Source organism: Nanorana parkeri, unplaced genomic scaffold (genome assembly GCF_000935625.1).
Source record: "Nanorana parkeri isolate BGI_ZX_2015 unplaced genomic scaffold, ASM93562v1 scaffold372, whole genome shotgun sequence".
Taxonomy (NCBI): Eukaryota; Metazoa; Chordata; class Amphibia; order Anura; family Dicroglossidae; genus Nanorana; species Nanorana parkeri.
In genome coordinates this window covers 1121544-1149500 of record NW_017306640.1, presented here as the reverse complement: position 1 = coordinate 1149500, position 27957 = coordinate 1121544, and the positions used below count along the sequence as shown (strand labels likewise).

Sequence of the window (27957 nt, the reverse complement as noted above, 5' to 3'; positions counted from 1 at the left end):
ATCTCATTGGCAAGCGCTTTCGGGGCCTCGCAGGGTCCTCTTCATCAGGCTCAGATTCTGAGCCTGATGAAGGGGATCCCCTGATGCCCCGAAAGCACTTGCATTGAATGGCAATGTGTCATTAAATGGACTATTGCTTTACCACTACTATGGTGTGCTGGTGACATTATTTCTTCATTTCTGTTTATAAATAGACCCCTTAGTGTTAATTTATTAGATATTATTATATAGCGCCAGAAATACAGGAATTGCATAGCGCCAACAGTTTACAATATGAAGAAAGACAGTTTAGTTGTAATAAGATTCAAGACAGGAAAGTTAGGGGGCCCTGTTTACAAGAGCTTACAATCTAAAATTCACTTGATTGTTATGATTTGCACTCATCATGGTGGATTCAATTTTCCTATGATAGTCTCCGATTTTGAATGCATTCTTCTGTTTTTATTGCAGTGGGGCTACAACCATTCCCATCGATTTAGTTGTTGCAGCCCTAACAGGTATGTTCACATAGCTGTAGCTCCTGTATTGACTATACATTCAATAGAAGGTTTAGAAAAAACCCCGCCCAGAAGACTCTTTCAAATAAAACTGTTACTCTTTCCCTTTCTGCTTGCTGTACTTCCCTTTTATGTTTGCTTTCCTTTTTAGGTTTTCCAGAATGGAGGGGGAAGAACCATGCAATGAAAAAGGCTGCGTGGTACAAGGTGACACACTTGAAAGTGCTCTTGATGCCAATCTGGAATCCAGTGTTACAAACCACATAGCTAAGGTAATGCTGGAAACATGGAAACATAATGGATTGGTTTTGTAGAATCTTTCTGTGTTTATTGTGTGATGATAACCATTATAAAAGAACATTTATAGACCACCACATTGATTGGTACTTCCAGGTCACTGGTAACATGCTTTTTTTTTTTTTTTTTTTGTCCATTTGCTTACAAAAAAACAATATAATGTGGAGGACATAGTTGCTGCGTTCTCAGTAGCCATAAGATTATTTCGCAGAACATATCTATTAAGCCCTTAGTGACTAGTACAGTCCATAGTACGTCACTGGCACCGGGCCTGTTTAAACAGACTCCCGGTGGCTAAAGACGATGCTTACAATTGTAAAACCGACTGTCGGCTTTCCAATAGAAGCGATCAGGCGACTCGGCTGTCGCCCGATCGCTTCTCCGGGCCGGTAAACGCCCCCACCGTGTTTTCCGGGCTCCGTTGGCGCTCCTACGAGCAATATTCTAAGACCAATATTGATATTGTATCTCTAAACTGATTACCTGTGGGGGCTTTTAAAGCGTCGTTTATGAACTTTTTGGGGTACTGAATTTTCTTGCAGTTTTACAGACGCACACAATTTTTAACCTGGGCATGTTGGGTATCTATTTACTATTTATATGTTGCGCTAATATCGTGCAATAATAAAATTTTAAACTGCCAAAATTTTATTCTACAGGGTCTTGGCGTTCAGAAAATATATAATGTGTATGGGGGTTGAAGTAATTTTCAGGCCTAAAATGTGGATTATATAATGGGTACGAAAAACGATAAAAAGGCCTCGGTTAAGGGGTTAAGGTACAGAAATTAGGTATGCGTGTGTGAAAGTAAGAAGACTGTGAGCCAACAAGATCTACAACAGGAGTAGGCAGCCTTGACACAGCTGTGGTGAAACTACAAATCCCATCATACATCTGTGAGTCATGCAGTGCCTCATGGGACTTGTAGTTCCACAACAGCTGGAGCGCTGAAGTTGCCTATGCCTGATCTACAATATGTTACTAGGTAATTTGCATGTGACATGGACATTTCCTGCACCAATTCTATTGTGCATACAGTGTAGTCACCAACTTTTCATCATTGCCACAGGGGTCTACTTATAGGTCCCTACCCCCAACAACTTCTCATCATTGCCATAGGGGTCTATCTATTTATAGGTACCCAAACCCCCCCGCCACCAGCCATTTATCATTGCCTTAGGTTTCTATTTATAGGTCTGCAACCCCCCACCAACTTTTCATCATTACCATAGGGGTCTATTTATAGGTCAAGACAAACAAACCTAGTAAGCTTGGACAAAAGGAAAGGCTGAATAAAAATAATGAAATTATTTCATGTAAATGAATAATTAAATAAATGTAATGTTTTGTAAAACGGTTTCATTTAAGGCATGCTGACTATCAAGGTTGCAGATCTGCTTATTTTAACTCCCAACCAAACTTTCAAGCCCTGACGCAGGCTGCTGCTGTCATAGCTGATCACATGTACAGCACCATGGCAACTGCAATCCAAATAGAGGCCAAGATGACACCTTTCTTGCCTGTGGGGGATAGAAGGTTGTAGTTCTGCTTTACTTTTGCCACTCTCCTAGTGCTGTACCAGTCTGTTTAAACTTCCTGGTTTCAGAGTCCATGCTTGCTTCTTTATAACTCTGGTGTATTTCAGTACATTTGGCAGAAACCGTAGGCAAATGGTGAGCTGGGTAACAACTGAACTGACATATTTCCTGATGTAAAAACTTTTAAACATTTTTCGATTGCCAAAATGCCAAAAAAAGCTGTAAATGTATAAACATTAACCAAAAAGTGGCATACACCCTTTATAAATAGTCTAGAGGTTTGTTTGGCGTTAGTATAGATGTAAAGAACATTGCCACTGGGACTTTGGCTGAGCTTTAGGATAAAAGTAAGGTTGTGGTTTAGGGATAGCTTGAAGTTCAGGGTTAAAGAAGATCTCCAGGAATTTGAAGTTGAAAGATAACTGTGGGGTAAGGGTTTTTCCCCATAGTTCTCTTAAGGGTTACGGGAGGACATATACTAGCGTCCTCCCCTGCCCAAAGCTCAGTATATCACGTGCTACAGCTCACGAGAGCGCCGCAGCCGGGATGAATCCCGACATTACTGTCGAGATCCACCCAGCTGCGTGGGTGACAGCTGGCTCTGCCTATCTGGAGGCAGAGCCAGCTGTACCCGCCCCCTCCCCCGTCCGTTCCTCCCGTCAGCGCTGGAGGATCGGAGGGGGGGGAAATCCTTGCAGGGAGCCGTGACTGACAGTCACGGCTCTCTGCAGGGAGATGATCGAGAGACGTTATGTGTTCGCTCACTTCCCAATCTATTGAGCCGACGCGTGACAATCTCATTGTCACACATCGGCTCGAACTATGAGGATGAGTGATTTTCACTCACCTCATAGTTCTCCTTTAACCCTTCCAATGGGGCTACTCCTGTGCAGTGACCACTCACCTCCCTCTCCACTCCAGCTGTGGTGTGTCCTTCAGCATCTTCACGTCTAAAGGTGCCCATACACTGGTTTTTAATGTCCCGGCCGAAATTCTCAGTGTGTGAGGCTGTCAGCTCCCTAGTCAGCCAGCATTTCTCGATCAGCTGAAGAAAATCTGAGTACGATCAGAACCAGCAGCCAATAAGCTGCCCGTTTTGATCGGGTATTCTGACAGGTTCCGGCTGCACCTGTCAGAATACAATGTAAACCACGGCGATTCCTGGATTGACACGCTGTTTGTGTTTGATGGAGGAAACGTGTTTTTTTTTTTTTTTTTGTTCAGCCAGCGGGTTGAACGAAAAAATTGATAGGTGTATGGCCAGCTTTATACACTGTATGAGATGTGATGACGTCACAGGTCCTTAGACTGGCGGAGCCCGGGGAAGATGAGGTTGCGGAGACCGGTCTTGCAGCCAAGTGGGACCGGGGATCAGGAGAGTATATCTTCTTTTTTTTTTTTTTTTCCATCCCTAGACCAAAACGAGCACTCAACCTTTGCAGTGCGGGGGTAGCCCCACTGCAGGGGTTGACTTTTAAAATTCCTGGATTCCCTCTTTATGCAGTAATGCCATCAGAGACTTGAATGCTGTTCAAAATTTGGTTTTACCATTCAATTTTGGAAATTAATGGATTTTCCCAAACTAAAACCACATTTACTGATACAACTTCATTTATTTGAGAAGTTTTCCATCTTGCTCCCTTAATTATTTTTGTTTTATTTTTTCTGTCACTACTGTTGAAAGTGGACATCATTTTGACCCCATTAACTTTTAGAAAATCAAACAAATGTTCCAAAACTAAATTCTACTTGTATATGGCCCACTTTACACTTGAGGGAGTTGAGGTTTACGTACACCTGTTTCCTGTGAAAATCTGCTAAACTGACTTTAGCACTCTGCCTGGATCCTGCACCTTTTTTTCAGTGCACATCTCAATAATTCCAGGACTATTTAAGGGTATTGGTGAACTTGAACACTACTGGAATTGGAGGGTGAGCCCTGGGGTTGCTGGTGCAAGCATGTAAACATATAGGCATGCTTGTACAGGTGCATGCTTGCTACTGCTGTAGTCAGTGTAGTAGGTTTTATTTGGTGATCAATGTCAAGGGGAAATGCTGACCCTGTTCTGTAATTGGCCTGGCGTATCTGTATATTTGTTCCCGGTCTGACTTGGGTTATTACATTGGCTAGATTGGTGTGACAGCCAAGCAACTAGCATTTTAAAAGTAGAGGTCAGCAGTATAGGCAGGTAATTACTATAACCAGGGCTTGAAAAATGCGCATGTCTTGACACGAGGACGGCGGAGCCAGACGAGTAGCTTCCCGGCCGGCCGTTGTAATTAAACGGCAGGCCACGAGCTTTACATTCAAGCGCTCGTGGCGTCTCTACTGACGCCTGATCGCTTGTATTAGCAGCTGTCAGTGCCATTGCCAGTCCCGAGGTCCACTGTGCCCAGTGCGGCTGGGACTGGCACAGCTGCTCTGAGACAGGAAATCAAAGGGAGATCGGTAGATCCTCTCCAGTCCTCGAATACAGGAAGTGATGTAATATACTGCTGGCCTGTCACTCTCCAGCTTCAGAAGCTGGTGAAGCAGATCTCTGCTTCATCAGCTTTCTCAGGGGGTCCCTAGGTGACATTAGGGGTCATGGAAACCCCTGATGTCTCCATAAAGAGGACCTGTCATGTAAATTGGCTATCACATAGGGGGCTTCTTAGCCTCCTATGTGATAGCAATAAAGTTAAGTGTAAAAAAATAAAAACGGTAATAAAAAAATATACCTTCCTGGTGGTATTCCCGAGTGTGGCTCTGGGCTAATTTTCAGTACCAAGAGGGGTAAGGCCGAGCCACACTCGGGATTGCACAAAAGTGTCACTTACCTTGTCCCTACGAGCCTGCGATGTCCTCTGCTGTGTGCTCCCGGCCAATGCCGGCATTCGGCTTTTAGTTTTGTTTTCGGGCGTCACAGCGGGGGGCCTACAATATAAAACAACAAATTGCCATGAAAAACAATGTACCGCTTTGGCATGCTAAAATCCTGCATAATCAGACCGCCAGGGAGGTTAAAGAATAATTTAAAAAACACAACACTCCCCCGCCCCCCACATACACATGCAAACATGCGTCGGGTGCCCCTAGGTGTGAAAACGACTATTGTGCCGCACATGTTACATATCGCCGCAAACGTTGGAATGAGAGCAATAATTACTGATAACACTAAACTGATGAGCGGTAAAAGTGTTTAAAGCGTCGCCTATGGTCAATTTTCTGTATGGTTGTTTGTTGCGATTTTGCGGGCGCGCGCAATTTTAAGGCTTGACATGTTTGGCGTCTATTTACCCGGCGTGACCCCGTTTTTTATATTTTACTAAAAATATGGGTAAGAATAAATGTTTTTTTAACATAACGTAGGGAAAACTTTTTTTTCTTCAAAATTTACAGTACTTTTTTCATTACTGTATATAGTAAAAAATACAAAAACCTGCCGTGGTGATAATATACTGTACCTCCAAGAGAAAGCTCTATCTGTCTCTAAAAAGTGTTAACATAAATTTTAAGGCTATAGTCCGGTCATGCTGACTGGTGACATTTTTGACTGACTGGTGAGACACCCTAAAATTTTTCAAGCCCTGACTATAACCAAATGCTGTATACATATCGATGATGAAAATGTATTTTCAAGTACTAAAAATTCATTTTATCATATTTTTTATTTTGCTTTAATTGTTAGTTTTATGGAAGTGAAAACTGTCTTCCCATATGCCATCACATTTTGTCTGTTGGTATAACTGCTGTCACTGTTGGAACTCTGACGATTTTTCTATGGAGAAATAACACCTAGTGGCCAGCTGACACACAAAGCGAACCAGGGGACAGCGTTATTGCCACAGGAGTCACAGAAAGCTGCAAGAAGCCAGTGGGTGTTGTTAATGAAACATTAATGTTACTGTAGAGGGGTCATCTTGTATGTAACAGTAGATAGGGAACACTGTCACTGTTTCCAATGGTTTGTTTGATTGCCATACAAAGGAGTGCTTGTTCTGTAATTCCGCTCACTAGTAAGCACACCTTTTGCAAATCAAATACTGAAGAAATGCTATTAACACTTTACCGGACTGCAGCTCTTAAAATGTTATCTTTTTTGATGCATTTCCAATGTTCATGACATGCAAACGTTTAAGGAAACCTGTACCTAGAAATATGCAGGCTGCCAATACTCCCTCCTCGATCTGAAAATGCTAGTTTCTGTCTGCTTGCTGATGCAATGTCTTTTAGACTATCTGAAGCACTGTTCTGGAACAAGCCTGCAGGTCAGGAAGGTGTTTGGACTATGGGTTTATACATGCTTCTGGGTCAGCAACTTGATCTATTGAAACCAGAGACAGCCAGGCAACTAGCATATTCAGTAGACAGTTAGCCGTGGCAGTCTCCGCATTTCTCACAGTACAGGTTTCTTTTATATCTTTGTCTTACATTTGAAAAGCATGACAATTCTACAACCCAAAAATGTTCTTGTAGGTAAATTGGTTTCCACTAAAAAAGCATCTGTCTTGGTAGGAACATTAGATCATTAAAGCGTATCTTCTTACTGATCCTTAATGTGGTGGCTGCATTAGTTTTCTTTTTTTTGGCTTTTTTTATTCTAACCTTCTCTAGTAAGTCTGTAATTTTGTCTATTTCCTTCAACCCACCAAGGTAACTAGCAGAAGTGGCACATAGGGGGTTGAGACAAACCATTTAACACTGACAGGGGCGCTTTCAATGGTTAGTTTTTAATTATTTGTGTAAAACATTTATCCCAAAAAGAAACAAAAAAGCTTGCCTGTATTTTTGTTAGTAAAGTCATTCTAAATTTACTAGCCCGCCTAACACTACCCTCTACACAGGGTAACAATGCTGCTGCCCAAGGGTGGTTCCATCATTCCTCCATAGAGTGGAGCCACCCTTAGGCTGGCCATACATCTTACGACCATCGCACGACTTTCGTCACGACTTTCGTTGTGCGATGGTTGTAAGGTCATTAAAATTTCGTACCATCTGCCCATCTTGGACAGGCAGATCGTACTTGCGATCATCGCAAGCCCTTCCCCCTGAGGGGAGGGCTTGCGATGATTGCAGTGCTGAGCGGGCAGTGTGCGCTTGCAATGGCCCGTGTGGCATTCGTCTTCCGAGCACGCTACCAACCCGACGGAAATTGGACGATTTTCAGCCGGTTTTGGAGTGCACTAGGAAGAAAAGTCGTGCGACCGTACAGTAGATGCGGTCGCACGCTGCCCATACACCTGCCAATTATCGTACAATCGCAGGATCACCTTAAGACAGGACATTTGTTCTGTCCAGATCCCCAGTTTAAAATAAAGAAATAAAGGCCTGAAAATAGAAAATGAATACGGCCACCACATTGAAGGACTGGTACGCTGCAATATATTACATTTTTGGATTTAGATACGCTTTAACTTCTTCAATAGCAAGGTTGCTTACAGCAAATTGGCCTGTGGCCTTGTAGGGTTTTTTTTTTTTGCCTTCCTTTGGACCGAACACATAAAACTCACAAACAAACACCGAGATTGAACATGATGGACCCATTTTATTTTCAACCTTATTAACGATGTTAGGATACTGGTTAAGTTATTACAGTTATTCTGCATTCCGTGTTCTTTTCCTCTAGGAGGTTCCTTTAGATATGTCTAATGCAGTACTTGGCAAGGTCTTGAATGACGAAAGTGAGTTGTTAAATAGTGACAGCCATCATAAACTGGAGACTGAAAGCAAATCCAATATCTGCACAAAGATGAAAAAGTTTTGCTCTTGTCCTCCCCAAGGATTACTTGCTGTTGCAGTTACAAAAGGTACATTAAAAGGATATATTTGTTATTAGATGGCACATTGAATTTGTTAGGTCTTATTGATAACCCTATTTACTCATTGTCATTCCACAGTTATCATGGTGGCACTAGTTTGGGGAGTGGTGTGGTCCATAACAGGTTCTGAATGCCTGCCTGGAGGAAATCTTTTTGGCATTCTCGCTTTGCTCTTGTGCGCTGTAATTGGTGGCAAGCTAGTCGGTCTCATCAGGATATCCAACCTACCACCATTGCCTCCATTACTTGGTATGTGGAAAATGTCTTCTCCTATCTGAAGCAATTATAATTCCACAGAAATCTAAGACAGTTCTAATAAAATGTCTTGTGTAATCGATACATCTATGCACCATTGTTTTGCTATTTTGTACCTCGGCTTATATTCGGGACGGCTTATACTCGAGTATATACGGTAAAAGATTGTGTGCATCCTTCTCCTATACAACATCATCCATCATCAAAGCAGGAAATAGCTGCCTTGTAAAGAGGTTGAACTGCACCAGTTTATAGGTTAAAATCCTGATTAGTCATATCTTGATGATGATATTACCTACAACTCTTAGGCCTCATTCACACGAGAAACGTCCGGTACGTACAGGTCCGTGCTCCGTGTGCGGCCGTATCGGGCAGCTCGCAGGAAGGACAGGTGCTGCGCGTTATTAGTACGGAGCAGCCTGTCCTTCTCTATGGGACTATGCGGCCTTACGCCGCCCTAAGCTTACCCCAAGTGCAGGTCCGTAAGGGTGCGGGTGTCCCGGCTCGGACGCAGACAGGATCCATCCGTGCAGGGCGGGTGAGCGTAGATCGGCGTACGGCCGCGTAGTCCCATAGAAAAGGACAGGCTGCTGCGTACTAATTACACGCAGCACCTGTCCTTCCCGGGAGCTGTCCGATACAGCCGTGTCTTTAGTTTGTATTTGTAACATTTGGTTATTTATTTTACAATTTTAGTGTTGCGTTACATAGTTAGTCAGGTTGAAAGAAGACACAAGTCCATCGAGGTTTTCTTTTCCACCTTGTTAGATCTCCCTGTGAACAAGCCTAAATCTTGACTCTCTCTAGAATAAAAGGTCAAAATACCACACTTGCATTGCTGTCATTTTTGGCGTGTGTCATGGGTTAGGCAGTGCTCCAACAACTTTCTTACATGGTTTTTAATTTCAGGTGCATGATTGATTATTTTACAGGAATGTTACTAGCTGGGTTTCTTCTAAGAAATATCCCGGTTATCACTGATCAAGTCAAAATTGATTATAAATGGTCTGCGGCTTTGAGGAACATTGCTTTAGCCATCATATTGACGCGGGCTGGACTTGGACTGGATCCACAGGTAGTCATTTTAAATTTTTCCCAAATACAGATGAATTTATGAAGTCATATATGGTTATTATAAATCACTTGTTGAAATACACATATATATGAACAGTCTTTATCTGTGAAAGGATTTGTCCAATTTTTACATTATTTTTTACATTAACATATTTACAGTCTTTGTTTAGTAGGGAAGGGTTAAAACTAGTAATATATCGATACTAGTATCGGTGCCGATACCGAGTATTTGGGCGAATACTACTACTCGCCCAAATTCTCTGATGCCTAGCCCGATACCCGAACTTCCAGTATCAGAAGACCAGGCAGCGAGTCATTACATGTTGCCCGACTTCCTGGTTGGCCGGGAAGCTGGCTCCATGCTCTCTTGTCAGTTGGTGATGAGGGAGTATAGAGCCGGCTTCCCGGCCAATCAGGAAGCCGGGCGCCATGTAATGACTCGCCTGGCTTCCTTATTGGCCAGCTGCTCAACCAATCAGGAAGCCAGGTGGCGAGTCATTACCCACCCCCCTCCCCCGGCTTCCTAATTGGCCAGATAGCTGGCTTCCTTGTCCTTGAGGGAGCATGGAGACGGCTTCCCTGTTAATCGGAAAGCCGGGTGGCAAGTATTTACACGCTTCGCGGCTAATTGGGGAAGCCAAGTGGCGAGTCATTACACACCGCCTGGCTTCCTTAATGGGAGTTTTGGTATCGGCGAGTACCAGAAGAAAAAAAAAATCGGTGCTCGATACCGAAAAACCGGTATCGGTGTATCCCTAGTCTAAACCCATCAGTTTATTTTTCACTTAAAGCTATTCCTCACCTTCATCTTTAGGTCCCATTCACACCTCACAGCTACAAAACGTTCAACACAAGGAATCCATTGTTTTCTATGGCCCCTGTTCACACCTGAGCATTCTGTCATTTGTAGCAACATGCCTCTAGCTTGAAAAAGTACACAAGATCCTTTTTAGGCAGATTTGAGTGTTTCTGCCCCTATAGACTTCAATGGAATCTCCTTAAAACGCGTATCGTTGTTTTTGTGTGCGTGTTTTGGAACATTTTTTGGGTGTCTTTGCAAAGATACTACTGCTTTCCATTGGGCCAGATACAAATGAAATGGCCTGAAGCTGAACACCTGTAAAACCCGGAAATGCTCAAAAACACCCTAAAAAATGCCTGAAAACGCCCAGGTGTGAATTCAGGCTCAATGATAATAAGAGAGTGCATGGCCTTAGTGCCCATTACACCACATCCAGATTACCTCCAGACCAGACCTTTTCTGGACCCAAAATGCATCCCAATATATCCTTATGCTATTTCTGGCCTCTGTTCCCATCAGCACAGTCCATTCTGGACCAGACCAGAAAGATACTGCTTGTCCTATTTTGTCTGTTCTGGAATGCACTGGAACACACCTGTAAGACCATTTTTTAAGCTAAAAAAATAAATAAATTCTGGTCCGGAAAATCGTGTGAGCCCAGCCTTACAGTGATACTGTAAAATCCAGGGGAGCAAATGGGCAGCACACCTAGGTTATAGACCTTGTAATTTACGAAGGTCTAAGTTACAATAACATAAACAAAAAATAAAACGTTTTCAAGACACTCTGGCCTCTTTTCTCAAGGTGACAGACGAGAAAGGAAGTCAGTGTTTTGTCTATTGCAACTTCAACCTTTAGTAAATTACAAAATCTGTAACTATAGACCTGCTGACCATTTCTTCAGTTAGTTTATTTTGTGCTATGTTTTCTTCTCCTCAACGAGGACCTTCTTCCACTTCCTGACCCAGAGATGTAACAGGAGGAGAAAAAACAAATAAATATGATTTCTAAATAAAAAATCTTCCAATAGGAACAATAGAGAATTGTAACAGGGTTTATTTGTTGGTGTACAAAACAAACCACACAGGACCGAACCTCCTATTGGAAGATTTTACCCTAACCTCTTGTTCTGTAATACTGACATTTTGTATTTTTCCCATCTCTGTAACAATAGTCCCATGAGATAAAAAAGGGGGGGGGGGGGGATCTCCCTAGCGGGACACAGACTTTCTATCCAAAACTAAAAAAATTTTTGCCTATACATACACTTGAAAGTGGAACTACAACCTCCTATTCCTTACAGCCAAGGATGGCGCCATCCTTGCCTCTGTTTGGATTGCAGTTGCCATGGTGCTTCACATGTGATCAACTATGACACCAGCCATGTGAGAGCTTGAAAGTTCGTTTGAGTGCTAAAATAAGCACACTGGCAACGTTGACAGTTGGCAAGCCCTAAAATAACGGTGCGGTTACATTTGTGGGCCTAGTTCCACTTTAAGTAAACCAGTGGTGTCACCTTCCCATACACAGCTTGCTGATTGGACAGTAAAGGAGAAACACACTGATAAAACATTAACTCTGCTCACTCTGCTTTCTCATACTGTCAGTTTATACGTTTTTGGAGGTTAGCTTTACAAACTGGATTATGACTGTTTTTTTTCAATATTATTTCTATACAGGCTTTAAGAAAACTCAAGGCAGTGTGTTTACGGCTTTCTTTTGGTCCCTGTGCCATTGAGACTTGCTCTGCTGCCCTTTTATCTTACTTGCTGATGGGACTACCTCTAACATGGGGATTTATGCTGGGGTAATAAAAAAAATTTCTTATTTATTGTACTGTGGTCTTTGTTTTGGGGTACATAAGTTGATCTTTCTGTAAGAGCAATAAGGGTGCTCATGCCCATATTCTGCCCTCTTGAAGGAAGCTACTATTGTCGCCCTGTCTTTGAAAATACTGATAGCTTGGCCGCTTCTGACTTTCGTACCTTTTTAGCAACAGAGACCAGGAACATGTATACAGTTCAGAAGTGTCAGATTGAAGCCGGAGCTCCTAATCTGCATAACTGTGCCGGGTCAGTGACTTAGAAAGCACTCAATCCATTGCATCAGTAGAACTACCATGAATCTAGCCTTTTCAGGCCAGGAAGTTTGTAGTTGCAGCTTCCTTACTTTCTTGGTACTTGGTCTCCAACAGACTGCCAGATAATGGAACCATATTGCCAAAATGGAATTGTTTTGAGATCTACAACTATTATTTACAAAGCTTAGTAGGTACTGTCCTAACAAATTTGAGCACATGCCTGCAAGTCAGCATAACTATGCTATTAAGATCTTAGAGGAGCAGAGTACAAAGGACTAGTTAGCAGAATCGCCTATTGGTTGCCTGCAGCTGATCTCTTCCCACTACTGACTTACCATGTCTTCATCTGCACTGCCTGTTTTTGGAAGCGGCCATCTTTTCACAAGGCTTTGCTTCATGTCAGAGCTGTCCCCTTGATGACTGGTTTTAGAGTGTTCAAGAAACAACAGGAGGGGTTCAGAAAGCAGGTCAAGAAAGAGTTCAGGTCTACTGTGTATTTCCACTTTCACAGCCAAATTGGGAAAAGCACCTTTTTTATTCTTTGTTAATGTTAGGAAGGGCTGTAAGGGGGTCAGGGGCTTCTGCATTGTATGTTAATGAGAGAAACACAATCCTAAAATTTTAGTCCTACGTTTCTGTAAGGACAGATCACTGTAAAGGTGCTCGGATGAAAAAAATTGGAGTTAGCTATTTTTCCTGCTGCAACAAAACATCTAAAAAGGTAAGAAATATGTTTTTTAAAAGTATTTTTCAGCATTCTGTGTAAATAGGCACACATTACAAGCATATAGTGGGGTGTTTCTCAGATTTGACCGTAAAAGTGGAAATCCACTAGTGAAGATGTTACCCATATTGGCCAATTCCATGCTCTTGTATATTTAGAGTGTTTTTGAGATTTTGGTTGCTATGGGTTATGTCCCAACTTTACTCTCTCTAGAAAGACACTTTAAGAAAATTCTGGGAATGGTGACAAAGTATATGTGAACTCAATTACCAACATTTTATATAGGCTTTACAATGTTTTGGTAATTTCAATCAAAAAAAATCTTCAGCTCTCCTTGAAAGAACACCTGGTGATCGTGCCATTAAGGTCTTTATTCAGACACTTTCTCATAGGGTGACAACACTCTCTCCTTGTCTCCTAGTTATACTCCTGTGTTGTCACCCTGTGACATGCTCCTTTTGAAGGAGACTAACGGGGTTATTCACTCAGCTGCCACAGGCAGCTGAGTGAATAACCGAGCAGCAGTGAAGTGAGCTGAACAAAGTTTGGCTATTCACTACGGCTCAGTACGGCTGATTTCAGCCCTACACAGGCTGAAATCAGTCGTACATCGGCTGCACTTCGGTTAGCCAAACATGCTCTGCTCAGAAGGAATTCGACTCAGCCGATCCAACATCTGGATTGGCTGCGCCGTAGCTCCGGCAGTGAGTGAATAGCCGAAGGCCCTCGAGCGGCATTCTGCTTGGCTATTCTGCTCTATACCTCCGTGGTATCGCGCAGAATAGAATATCAATGAGAATAGTTTGAAAAAAAAATTGAAAAAATAATTTTAAAATGTAAATTGAGAAATTAAAAAATTTAAGATTTTTTTTTAAAAGAAAAAAGTCACAGCTAGCTCTGCCCAACTGTTTCCTATGGGCCGGCACCTGCTAGAGTCTTCTAGCAGGTCCCGGCCAATGAATAACAACTGGGCGGAGCTGGCCATGATGTCACGGCAGGCTCCACCCAGTTGTTGTTGTTTAATGACAGTTCAGCGTCCCCAGGTCATTTGGGGATGATGATCTGTCATTACAACTGGGTGGAGCCAGCCATGACATCACGGCTGGCTCCGGCCAGCTGTCATTTGCGGGGCAAAAGGCCGGCCTTCACCAGTCGGTTTGCCCCGCTTTGGCTGACATTTCGGCTCAATCGAGCTGAAGTAAATGCCTTCAGCTCCGCCACCTTTGGGTGCTGTACAGACTATAGTGAATAGCCCGTACAGCGGCCCTTCGATTCGACTGAACGGAAGGGCTCCCGCAACCAAAGCTAGCCAAAGGATCAGCCTAAGCTATGGCTGGAGCCTTCGGCAGCTTTGTGCATAGACCCTTAAATGTGGCCATGCTGATACACATTGCATAGGCATGGTTCACTGTTGTCACCATTGGGGAAACCTGTGGGGAAATGACATGCAGCAGTTTATGAAGTGTATGTTCATACCACACAGTGTTTTAGCAAACCAATGTCATTCAGTTAGGGTTAACAACTACTATTGGAAAATGCAGATACAGTTGTTGTTTATTGCCATTATTGTGGGGAAACCTTAACTAAACATTTCTGATGTCTTCTCTGACTAGCTTTGTTCTAGGCGCTGTGTCTCCCGCTGTTATAGTTCCCTCTATGCTGCTTCTTCAGAAAGAAGGCTATGGAGTAGATAAGGGCATCCCAACACTGTTGATGGCTGCTGGAAGCTTTGATGACATCCTGGCTATAACCGGTTTCAATACATGTTTTGGAATGGCGTTCTCATCAGGTACATTTTTGTGCTTGCCTCTAGCACCATAAGATAAAGAATCTTAGTGCTTATACTGTAGACCTTTCTGCCTTTTCTGTATCTACCATTGAATATAAATCTGCCTTTGTCTTTTATTGCCATCTACTGGTGTTGGCAAATAACTTGCTCAGCACAAATAGTATGGTCACCCTCAAAACACTGAAAGGGAATCATTCATCATGGCTGCTATTTGTCACAGCCAGATTTTCCATCCAGCACTGGAGATGGACATTTCAGGACTCCTGGAAACTATACTAGTTCAAGGACATGACGCATGGCATCACTGTTGGGCAATTGCAGCTTTTTGTAATGAAAACTAGTTTGGTATGACGGGTAGCTTTTTACAGAGTTGCTCTGATTTGAACATTCAGTTCAAAATAGCTATGACCTATGGTTTAGGAGTGTGTCTATGGGAATGTTTGACCATTCTTCCAGAAGCGCATTTGTGAGGTCAGGTACTGATTTTGGATGAGAAGGCCTGGCTTGCAGTCACCGCTTTAATTCATCCCAAAAGTGTTCTATCGGGTTGAGGTCAGGACTCTGTGCAGGCCAGCCAAGTTCCTCCACCCCAAACTCACTCATCCATGTCTTTATGGATCTCGCTTTGTCCACTGGTGCGCGGTCATGCTGCAACAGGAAGGGGCCATTCCCAAACTGTTCCCACAAAGCTGGGAGCATTAAATTGTCCAAAATGTCTTGGTATGCTGATGCCTTAAGAGTTCCCTTCACTGGAATTAAGTAGCCAAGCCCACCCCCTGAAAAACAACCCCACACCATAATCCCCCCTCCACCAAACCACCAAACTTTACACTTGGCACAATGCAGTCGGGCAAGTACCGTTCTACTTGCAGCCGCCAAACCCAGACACGTCCATCGCATTGCCAGACAGAGAAGCGTGATTCGCCACTCCAGAGAACACGTCTCCACTTCTCTAGAGTCCAGTGGCGTTGTGCTTTACACCACCTTATCCAACACTTTGCATTGCACTTGGTGATGTAAGGCTTGGATGCAGCTGCTCGGCCATGGAAACCCATTCCATGAAGCTCTCTACGCACTGTTGTGTTGCCAATCTGAAGGCCACACAAAGTTTGGAGGTCTGTAGCTATTGACTCTGCAGACAGTTGGCGACTTCTGCGCACTGTGCGCTTCAGCATTAGCTGACTCCGCTCTGCCATTTTACATGGACATTTCACGGAACACCTGAATCCAATGATTTGGAGGGTTGTTCCAATACTTTTGGCAAGTGTGTGTATATATAAATATTGTGTACACATACATAGCAAGGATTTTCCAGTCAATTTACCTGCTGCCATTTTGTATTGTAACTCGCAATCAGTTCCTGCAGCTTCTTCCTAATTAATCAAATGATCCCAGTATCATAAGAGAAGAACTGCTGGGAACAGCCGAGAGCCAATCACATGAGCAGGACATTTTGGGTGAGGCTTTGTACACGAAACACCCCCATACAAGAAGCCATGTTTACAATGTTCCCAGAAAATGCTTACAGGCTCAACTAGAAAGATATTGTTTACTACTGTAAAATATAAAAGATTGGTGTAACCATTTTAGATTTAATATACATACCGTGTGTGTGTGTGTGTGTGTGTGTATATATGTATATGTGTATATATATGTATATATATACAATTTTATTTTTTTAAAGTGGGTTTCTTTTTTATAGTAGGCTAATAAAAAAAGGAAAATGTTTTGGTTTTTAGGTTCTACCCTTAACAGCATCATCAGAGGAGTGTTAGAAGTTGTGGTTGGAATTGCAGCGGGACTTCTCCTGGGTTTCTTCCTTCAATATTTTCCAAGTAAAGACCAGGTAACAACTTTGTTCAGTATGTAGGGTGGGAACTGCCCATTTGCATTGCTGGCTCTTCACAGAGCTCAAAGTGTAATTCCACTTTTGCAGCCAAAAACCCCACTATATGTATGTTTATATGTTCACATTCACACAGCATACCGAAAATAATAGAAAAAAAACAAAACATTTCTTACTTTTTTTTAGATGTTTTTTTGCTAAAGGCCTTTGTGCAGATTCCAGGCTACTCTGAGCAGTTTGATAATGAGACTAGAAGGTGGCTGTACTGAGGGACAGTCTAAAGATTATTATTATCCTAACTGGCCGAATTTCGACGATCGATGGAACGGATTTTCCTTTGCACATGTGCAGTGTTCATGTTGCAATTTTTTTTCCCCAACGAAAACGCCACTAATTCATCGATTTTTCCGTACGTTTCGAAAAAAGTTTTCCAGCCTGACGGATCGAGGAAACTCGGCCAGTTCTACAGTAATTATGATCGTTCACTTCAAATCAACTGGCCGATTATCGTACAAAAACAAAAACTTTCGATTTACGAATGATAATCGCAAGGTGTATGAGCACCTTAACTGTGCCGTCCGTCCGTTTTTCTACTACGGGCGGACGGCAACTGGTTAAGGACCAAGGCTTTTTTTTCCATTTTTTGCACCCATGTTATAATCCACGTTTTAGGCCTTAAAATTACTTAAAACCCCCAACATTATATATTTTCTGAAAGCCAAGACCCTATAAAAAAAAAAAATGGTGGCAGTTGCAAATTTTTATGTTGCACGACATTTGCGCAACCTATTATCAAACCCAGAAATTTCGTGAAAAATGCACTTAAGTTAAATTTAGTGGCCAAAACACTATATAAAACCATTCTTTTTATAAACGATGGGGTTACAATGAGTAAATAGATACCCAACATGCCCAGGTTAAAAATTGTGTGCGCCCGTGAAACTGCGACAGAATTAGGTAAGTGGATCAATTTTTTTTTTTTATAAAGGACTAACACAACAAAATCCTTTGTTGTGTTTCTATTTCAATTAAAGGATTTTTGATTAAGGCCTGGCCTTTTTTTTTTAAATTATCACTATCTGCATGGAGTTTGAATGTTGTCCCTGTTCTTGCACGGGTTTCCTCCTAAACTCCAAAAATATGCTGGTAGGTTAATTGGCTCCTGCCTAAATCAGCCCTAGTGTATGTGAAATGGGGACCTTAGTTTGTAAGCTCCTCAAGGGCAGAGTTTGTTGCGAAAGTGCAGTATGTAAAGCACTGCATAAATTGTCACTATAGAAATACTTGTAATAAATACATTCAATATTATACAAAAGTTATACTCACCCAGTCCTCAGAGCCGGCCGCCTGTGACAGCCACCCCCCTAGCCTGTCTCCTCCGCTCCAGCGATGGTATATCCATCGGTGTCCCCACGTCCTATACAAAGTGCATAGAACGTGAGGACTCAGGGACCTTAGACCACTGCAGCGGAGGGGGAAGATTAACTTTTAAAAGTTTAGTGTCACTTTAACAACAGAATCTGTCCCACCCACAGCATAGATTGTATTACATTTGAAAAACATTTCTACTCAATCCAGGGTGTGTGTGAAAGTCCATTTGATTCTATATTTCTGTGATCCCTTTATGTGAACTAGATATACAGGTGAAACTCGAATAATTAGAATATCGTGCAAAGTTTATTTATTTCACCAATGCAACTTAAAAGGTGAAACTAATATATGAGATAGACTCATTACATACAAAGCAAGATAATTCAAGCCGTGATTTGTCATAATTGTGATGATTATGGCTTACAGCTCATGAAAACCCCAAGAACCCCAAATCCACAACCTCAAAAAAGTAGATTATTACATGCAATCAATAAAACAAGGATTGTACATAGAACAATATCGGACCTCTGAAAAGTACAAGCATGCATATGTACTCAGTACTTGGTTTGGGCCCCTTTTGCAGCAATTACTGCAATTACTTTTGCACGATATTCTAATTATTCGAGTTTCACCTGTATGCGCATATTCGTCTCCATTCAGAGTATGATGTACAGTATGCATATGAACATGTCTAACTCAATTAAAATGACGACGTTGTCTTAATGATAGCTTTGCAGGAGTTTACTTCACGGTGTATCTTTGTAATCCCACAGAAAAAGCTATTTAAACACCTCATTCCATAAAAATGTGAAAAATGAATGTGTTTGCTCATGTGACTGTAGTAGCCACATAAAGGGGGGGTTTGGTGTGGGGGTTTTTTTTTACCATTCAGGAAGACAAGGTCAGGTTTGAATTGTGAGACATTTTTATGAGAAACTATCACTACGTTACAACTGCAATCTTTACAACATGATTGGACCTTTTAATGTTGTAGGGTTGGTTTAGCCGGTACAAGAGGGGTGAGATTTAACACAACCCTTCCCAAATACTCCAAAACTTTCATATTTGAAGATCAAACAAACAAACTAGTAATGACCATGGATTGAGGACAAGCAGAATTGTCATGGGGACCCTGGAAGAACAGACAGAATGATTAGGTGGATGTCATTACTAGTAGAGTTCCCAGCATGTAACAACCTGCTGGAGTCTACCTAAATATTTTATAGCAAAAAGCTATTAATGTCATTATGTGAACTATAAACTGGATGTGTTTTCACCCCTACAGGAGAATCTAAAATGGAAGAGATCCTACCTCATTCTGGCACTTTCCATATTTGCAGTGTTCGGAAGCCTGTATTTTGGTTTTCCTGGGTCAGGAGGACTGTGTACACTGGTGATGGCTTTTCTAGCAGGCATGGGATGGTCTGGAGAAAAGGTATTATTAAAACAGAACTCCTAAAAGAACATTTGTCAAATAGTGAACAGATGTATGCCCTTTTCAGAATGAGCAAGGTGGGGGATATGACAAGCAATGCTGAAAAAATGCTTCAGATAAAGATGTGTAGTTAAGTAGTAGAAATAATAGGGGGAATTCACAAAGGAATCTGGTGAGAGTAGCATGCCCCACAGGCTGTTTCAGGATCAAGCAGCTCCAGCTTTCCTGCTCCAGACATGGCATAGAAAATGGAGCAGATCGCTCATAATTAACAAAGGGGAATAGTGCAATAGTATACAGATACCAATACATAAACCGGTGATTGTTTTAACCCTTCTCTACTCCTAAAGTAAAAAAAAAAAGTTTGGCTATACATACACGTGCTATATATACACTCTCTAGGGCTGCAACTAATAATTTTCATAATCGATTAGTTGGCCGATTTTTTATTTTTTACATTTAGTTGGATAAAAAAAAAAATACAATACCATCCTTAACTTAAAATAAATAAAAAAAGACAAATGCAGTGTTACAAACATAACATTTACGTCAGCAAAAAAACTGCATGGCCGTTTTTTGCAATTGCACTGGAACGCACATCATTGTGGTACTGTGTGTTCCAGTGCGGGCAATCACACTTTGGGTGGGAGGCGCCTTTTGGGTGCCATTGAAATAAATGGCACTGTAACGCACCTCCCGCAGCAGAATTTGTCAGGCCGAAACCAAAAATGACTTTTTTCCCCACCTTCTTATATTTTTTTTAATATAATAATTGTATTGTAAGCACATGGCGCTTGAATAGCTTCAGCAAAAGGAATGAACTGCCAGTGGCAAGATTCTGCAGACGGCAGCTGAATGTAAATACAGCAGGTAGTGGGCTGGTGCAATAGCCAGCCTGCTATTGGCCATTTCAAATTACAATAGCCAATAGCAGGCTGGCTATTGCACCCGCCCCCTGCTTGGTGTGCCCTCCTCCCAGCGTGGAGGAGAGAGCTAGGGGATCCAAACAACTAATCGATACTGAGTATAGTTGACAATTATTCTCATTATCAATCAATTAGATGGTTGCAGCCCTAATACTCTCAAACATAGAAACTGCCAAGTTGTTTAGCCACTCTTCTCTCCCCTTGCCCAACAACAGAACACTATTTTGTATTTTTTTTGTATTTTGTGAATGATGTACCACATAAAGAGCGTTCTCTGAAGGGGCAAGGGGAGAGGAGGGGGCAGACAAACAGTGTGGCTTCAGTGTATGAGAGCTGGAGCTCTTGTATCTCAGCGTTGGACGCATAGTGAAAGCTATACTATCCAGCCTGAGTGTGTAAATATTACAGGAAGTACAGACCTACATAAGTAGCATACCTTGTAAAGCAGGCCACAAACACGCCAAAAATCGTAGGATTCTCGGCGGGTTTTCAAACATGCTCGTAAGACAAAAGAGGTGCGACCGTGCAGTAGAAACGGTCGCACGCCTTCCACACACCTGCCGATTACTGCCCAGGACTTATATTTGTCCAGCAGATGAAAACACAATCCTGTTCTGCTTTCATATATTATCCCCATGACTGTCCGTTGGTATTAGAGTGCATACTGACTTTTTTATCTTTATTCTTTTTATGAAAGACCAACAACAATATAAAAACCAAAACCTATTAACAAAAATAACATCTGAAGTATACAACAGGACATATATCTATATTCCAATTTACTGTACAAATACAGTAACAGAAAAAAGAAACATTTGTGCAGTGACCGACCTCAACAGGAATAAAAAAAAAAAAAAACTCTCCTTTTTTATTTAGCTATAATTATTGGGGGATCATTGGAAATTATCCTCTTATTATACCACCCTGTCAAAAATAAAGGATTACCGACTATTAAACGAAAACCTATGCAAAGAGTCAATAAATGATTCCCATGCATCAAAAAACTTTAGAGCTTGAGTGTCCTTACTTGTCTTTAATCCAATCATTTTGAAATACAAACATCAGGTTACTCAAAAAAAATGGTTAGGGAAGGTGGTTAAGAATATATCCGTTGATGCAGAATGGTTTTCTTCCCCACCAAAGATATAATAGACAATAGCTGTCTGCATCAAAGAGTTATTTTCACTCCATGCAGATCTAGGATTCCAAAGATCGCCCAAGCTGCAGACAGAGGTAAATAATTGACCAGGTTTTGCTGAGTATACTGGGCAATATCATTCCAAAGGACTTTATCTTAGGGCAGCTCCAAAAGGCATAAGTCTGCTGATTCCTGCCCACACCTCCGACATCTAGAGGAACAGCTAAGTCCCATAAGATAAGCAGATAGATATGCAGAGAGATATAAGATCCATGATAGATTTTTAATACCATTCCTCTATAGGTGGACGCAGTCATTGTATTCCATGCTCTATTAAAAGCTTGAAGAATCTCAATAGTAGATATATTCCGAAAATAATTAGTCCACTTTGAGAGGCTGGTGGAGTGTTTCACATAATCCAGATCTAATCTATAGCACCTATACACCTAAGCTATTGCATCCTTATTTGGGTTAGGATTCAAAAGCACCTGATCAAGGGGGTTCTTCCAATCTGAAGGCGAGGTTTTTAAGTATACGTATTGCATAAGAGCGCATCTGCATTAAAGTAAATCTTTCACAATTTATAAATGGGGAAACTCTCCGATTCGGCTGCAAAAGTCAAGTTTGTGATCAGTGGTTGATGTAAAGGACTTGCAGTGAGGAAAATCATTATTTGATCCTCTGCAGATTTTATAAGTTGCCCACTTACAAACGAAAGGTCGATCATTTTTATCATAGGTATATTTTAAATGACAGAGACAGAATATTGACCAAAAACCCAGATAAAACACATGATACAAATTGAGTTGCAGTTCAGTGAGTAAAATAAGTATTTGATCCCCTACCAACCAACAATAATTCTGGCTCCTCTCACAGACTGGCTCTATGGTACACAGATTAGTCCTGTCAATTTAAAAAGGTGCTCCTAACGCCAACTCGTTATGTATAAAAGACACCTGTCCACAGAATCTCTTTCTTCCATTCAAACCTCAGCGCCATGGGCAAGACCAAAGAGCCGTCAAAGGATGTTGGGGACAAGACCTGCACAAGGCATGAATGGGCTACAAGACTATCAGCAAGAAGCTTGGTGAGAAGGAAACAACTGATGGAGTGATTATTCGCAAATGGAAGGAATACGAAACAACCATCAATCGCCCTCGGTCTGGACGTCCATGCAAGATTTCGCCTCATGGGGTAAGGGTGATCATGAGAAAAGTGAGGGATCAGCCCAAAACTACACGATTGTTTGTGAATGTTCTCAAGGTAGTAGGGACCACAGTCCCCAAACAAACCATTGGTAACACAATACACCGCCATGGATTGAGATCCTGCAGCGCCTGCAAGGTCCCCCTACTCAAGAAGGCAATGTACAGGCCCATCTGAAGTTTGACAATGAACATCTAAATGATTCAGAGAATGATTGGGAGAAAGTGCTGTGGTCAGACAAGACTAAAATTGAGCTCTTTGGCATTAACTCGAGTCGCTGAGGTTGGAGGAAGAAAAATGCTGACTATGACCCTAAGAACACCATCCCTATAATCAAGCACGGAGGTGGAAACATTATGCTTTGGGGTTGTTTCTCTGCTAAAGATACAGGCCAACTTTGCTGCATTGAGGGGCCAATGGACTAAAGATGGGTTGTGGATGGGTCTTTCAGCATGACAATGACCCAAAACATACCGCCAAGGCAACAAAGCAGTGGCTCAAGAAGAAGCACATTAAGGTCATGGAGTGGCCTAGCCAATCTCCAGACCTTAATCCTATAGAAAATATATGGAGGGAGCTGAAACTTCGAGTTGCCAAGTGACAGCCAAGAAATCTTAAGGATTTAAAGAAGATCTGTAAAGAAGAGTGGACCAAAATCCCTCCAGAGTGCAAATCTGGTAACTAACTACAAGAAACATCTTACCTCTGTGCTTGCCAACAAGGGTTTCTCCACCAAGTACTAAGTCATGTTTTGCTTGGAGATCAAATACTTATTTTATTCACTGAACTGCAACTCAATTTATAACATTTGTATCATATATAAAATATACCTATGATAAAAATGATCAACCTTTCATTTGTTTGTAAGTGGGCAAACGTACAAAATCTGCAGGGGATCAAATAATTATTTTCCACACTATTTGTGAGAAGGGTTTCAGTAACATCAATGTAATGTGCGTGCTGATTTTTTTTTTTTTTTAAATATTGTGCGGAAATCTAAACAATTTTTTCTTTTTAATTTATAAATAGGCTGTGGTTGAAGACATAGTAGCTGTTGGATGGGATATCTTCCAACCACTGCTGTTTAGTTTGATTGGATCAGAAATAAATATTGCCACCTTGAGACCCGAGACTGTTGGTAAGTGTAGAACATTGCAGTATAGAGATGTATGCTCAGCTGCTATGATGTATGTTGTTATCTGTCCCCAAAAAAGGGTATAAAATTCATTTCAGTACAGCGCTGCATGACGGAATAAATGTCAGTCAAAGTACCGCAGCGCTGAATACTGAAAAATGGCCTGGATGGGAAGGGGGTTTAACACCGCGGATGTCAACTGGTTAACAAAGGACTTTGTAGAGGGTGGCTTTAGATGGACCAGTACCTCCCATCATGTAGGAATGTCTTAGGAGGCTAGTGACAAGCACACAGACTGTTGGAAGTAATCTGGCCACTCTTTCCCTTTCCTCCAACTGAAAGGAGGGCTGAGTCACTACATGTACCGCAGTGTGCTTTTGCCCATCGGACATGATTACAATGTAGAGCTCTTATGTTTTGAGAATGGACTGTTATCTTCCTGCATGTCATACTTGGCAAACTACCTGCTCCTCTCTGATCACCGTAAGAGCCCTATTTTCTGTATATCTTTTTAAATATAATGTTTATCAGAAGTTTGCAAATGTAGACAAAGTATGGATATGGGAGAAAAGTTCACTTCTAGTGCCCAGCAAACATTTACTAGCCATTCATTAGTATTAAAAAAAAAAGAAATTGTTTTGTTTTCTTTGCCTGTAAAAAAAAAACTCCTATTAACAATTCCCCGTTAATTGTGTTTTTTTAGCGTTGTGTATTGCCACACTTGGGATTGCATTAATAGTGCGGATATGTTTCACATTCTTGATGGTGTGCTGGGCAGGATTTCTGATGAAGGAAAAGATATTTATTTCTTTAGCATGGATGCCCAAAGCTACTGTTCAGGTAAGGTCACAATACACTCCAGCCTTGAAGTCCCCAAGGGGGGGAGGAGTTTGGAGCCGATGCCCCCTTAGACACACAAGTCTGGTTGCTTCTGCTAGTCAGGCACTGCATCTTTGGCCATTTTCACAGCACTGTTATCTGTTGCACTTTGGGCACCTTCCAGCAGATGTATCTTTCATCTTTCATGCAATCTCAAGAAAAAAGTGGATGTCATCCTCTCTGATCCTCGCATTTCTATGGTGCATTTCATAGAATGCCTTTCTTGCTTTCTACTTTTATGATTTGGATATCTCAAGCTACTTAGCTGCTTCAAAGTGAAGAATCTCTGAAATAACTGATACCATTTAGTCTATGGATTATGTTCGATACCAGGGGTGCCCATTAGGTTGATCGCGATCTACCAGTCGATCGCAAAGCTAACACTGGTAGATCACAATCGCAAGTCAGCTCAATGTCCGGAGCTCCCTCAAGCAATTCTAGTGCAGCTGAATGTGTGCTGCAGTTCCCCACATGACCTGAAGGTCAAAGCCTGTGCATAGTGTTGTAATCCTCCCTGCTGATAGAACCAGGAAGTGTCTCCTAGATACAGCAGCAGGAAGCAGAGGAGAGGCTGAGTAGGCTGCATCCAATCAATGGAGTACATTGGGACCACCAAGGTACTGTGATCTGTACACAGCCCTGCCTTCATGCAGCTATACCCACCCCACATAACACAGACAGTGGGCTGTTTATAAAGAGCAGCTAAAACGACCAGTGTGTATTACTGGTTATTTCAGGTCTAGGGAATAGTGTGTTTATAGGAGGACACTGTGGGCTGTCAGCATCTTGTATTATTACACAGCACCCCATCAGCAATCTTTCATCTTTTCCATCTTATCATTTACTTCACAGGATCCTTTCCAGTCTGAGGGCTTGTTCACACCACTTCAAGTGCGTTCCAGCCCGGTGAGCTGCTGGAACGCACTGGATCACATACTGTAAGGCTCCCTGCGTTCTGTGGTGCGGTAGTGCTTGTACAATTTTTTGTGTGTGATCACATCGGACCAGAACACAGCATTGTTGTGCCACGCATTCTGGTGTGGTCAATCGCACTGAGTGCGGGTGCGTGCGTAGCTGTGGTGCCATTGACTTGAGTGCATCGACCACTCCAATCCCAGAACGCAGGGAGCCTTACAGTATGCGCTCCAGCAGCTCACAGTGCTGGAACGCGCAGGAAGTGGTGTGAAAGGGCCTTGAGAATATTCTGCTTTTCTAATTTCCTGGAAAGTATCATGTCAGCAGCCCTTGTGTGTGTTTATTGTACAAGCTGGCTAATCCCATAACTGCTAGACAGCCAGGAGAGAGATTGAGGAGAAACCCCAAGAAAGAGAGAGAGGAAAGACATCCAGGAGAGAGAGTGAGAAGAGCAAACCAGGAGAAAGTGAGGAGAGCCAGCCAGAAGAGATGGCGAGGATAGAGCAAGGGGAGACAACCAGGAGAGTGAGGAGAAACACAGCCAGGAGAGATGGTGAGGAGAGAGAGCGAGTATAGACAACCAGGAGAGAGTGAGGAGAAACACAGAGAACGAGGAGAGACAGGATTTGAAATGTAGTAAGAACCATTGAAGCCCAGTTTTTTTTTTTCTTTTAATTGGTAGATCTTATTGAGCTCGTCATTTGAAAAGTAGATCTTGACACAAAAAATTGTGGGCACCCCTGGTCTAGACTTAGAAGTGAAATTTAAGTTTTGTTTTTTTTCTCTTTAAGTTGGTAAATAAAGAAGAACCCCGGCATGTACAAAATTAGCCCTTGCAGTGAGGCAACCCCCGCACTGCAAGGGTTAAAGGAGAACTATGGGGTTAAGGCTTTTCCCCATAGTTCTCCTTAGGGTAACGGGAGGACACAAACTAGCGTCCTCCCGTCACATACTGAGACGCCGCAGCTGAAGCGGATCCCGACAATTATGTCTGGATCCGCCCAGCTGTGTGACTGACAGCTAGCTCTGCCTATTTAGAGGCAGAGACAGCTATACCCTCCCCCGTCCATTCCGCCAGTCAGAGCTGGCGGATTGGAGAGGGGAATCCAGCCCCTCCCCTGTCACGGCAGAGAGCTGTGACAGGATCGAGAGGTGAGCGAACGCCGGTATATGTTCGCTCACCTCCCAATCTACTGAGCCGACCTGTGACAGTCTCATTGTCACAGGTCGGCTAGAACTATGAGGTGAGTGAAAAGCACTCATGTCATAGTTCTCCTTAAGTGCTCGCTTTGGTGTAAAATAAAAAATGATGATCCCAACGAGAGGATAACCTGCTACAGGCTGAGTTTTGGGTCAGAGGAGGACATTAGTAAATGTTCTCCTCTGACCCAGAAGAGAATTATGGCAAAAAGGGTTGGTTGATAGTTCCCTTTTTAAAAGTGCAGTTGAAATGATCACTGCTCTGAATATACTAAAAAGCCAGTTTGCTATGGACTGTGATACAGTGCAGGAATTTTGATATTGCCAGATGCATTTCCAGAAATGATTTGATCCTGGGTAAAATTTTTACACTTCCAGCTTCTGTTTTTGTTCTAATGCTAAACTGCTTACTTTTGACTTCTTTGAATTATGTGTTTTCAGACCTGCGCTTATTTTTAAAATGTATCTTTTTATGTCTTTTACTTAGGCTGCCATTGGCTCCGTGGCTTTGGATATGGCAAGAAGCATTGGGGACAAACAATTAGAAGAATATGGCATGGATGTGCTAACTGTAGCTTTTCTAGCGATTCTGATCACAGCACCCATAGGAGCATTAATTATTGGGCTAACAGGACCCAGAATGTTGCACAGATCGGAAGACACAAGTATAAATGTAGACGAACCAGCAGAGACTGAAAGCAGGATAGAACTATCTCACCGGCTTTGATACTGTATTTTGCTCCTCACTGACCGGACATTTGTTTTTAAATGATCATGTCTCCCATTTACCAAACAAGATTTTATTTATATGATTGTACAGATTGTTCTTCTTTTTATAAATAGGAATCTTTATGTACAGTAAAATATTAATATTTACCATTGTATATAAATCGGTGTCCTGTAGTCCTTATTGGAGAGTGGAGATCTGGTCATTCAGAACTTTGTTACAGTATTGAAAGCTGTCAACCCAACACGATGCAGATTTCAGTACCATAGTTAGAGATACAAAAAACTTTAACACTTGGAGTGGGGCTACCCCTGCACTGCA

The 27957-nt window shown here is 42.1% G+C and overlaps 1 protein-coding gene across 1 annotated transcript; it reads left to right on the top strand.

The window, feature by feature from the left end:
* Positions 1 to 653: 653 nt before the first annotated feature.
* SLC9B2 (solute carrier family 9 member B2) lies at positions 654 to 27636 on the top strand. The gene is made up of 11 exons (XM_018558977.1): positions 654 to 769; positions 7942 to 8122; positions 8213 to 8383; positions 9322 to 9464; positions 11945 to 12072; positions 14683 to 14858; positions 16598 to 16704; positions 19361 to 19510; positions 23810 to 23918; positions 24619 to 24755; positions 27397 to 27636. The coding sequence occupies exons 1-11, from the start codon at positions 659 to 661 to the stop codon at positions 27634 to 27636; spliced, it is 1653 nt and encodes a 550-aa protein (XP_018414479.1). The 5' UTR covers positions 654 to 658.
* Positions 27637 to 27957: the final 321 nt, after the last annotated feature.

What these genes read in the sequence shown, in the direction of transcription:
- SLC9B2 (XM_018558977.1), top strand. Translation starts at nt 659, where the DNA reads ATGGAGGGGGAAGAACCATGCAATGAAAAAGGCTGCGTGGTACAAGGT. An exon ending in ACCATTGCCTCCATTACTTG is followed by an intron (nt 8,384 to 9,321) that starts GTATGTGGAAAA and finishes ATTATTTTACAG; the next exon opens with GAATGTTACTAGCTGGGTTT. An exon ending in GACTTGGACTGGATCCACAG is followed by an intron (nt 9,465 to 11,944) that starts GTAGTCATTTTA and finishes ATTTCTATACAG; the next exon opens with GCTTTAAGAAAACTCAAGGC.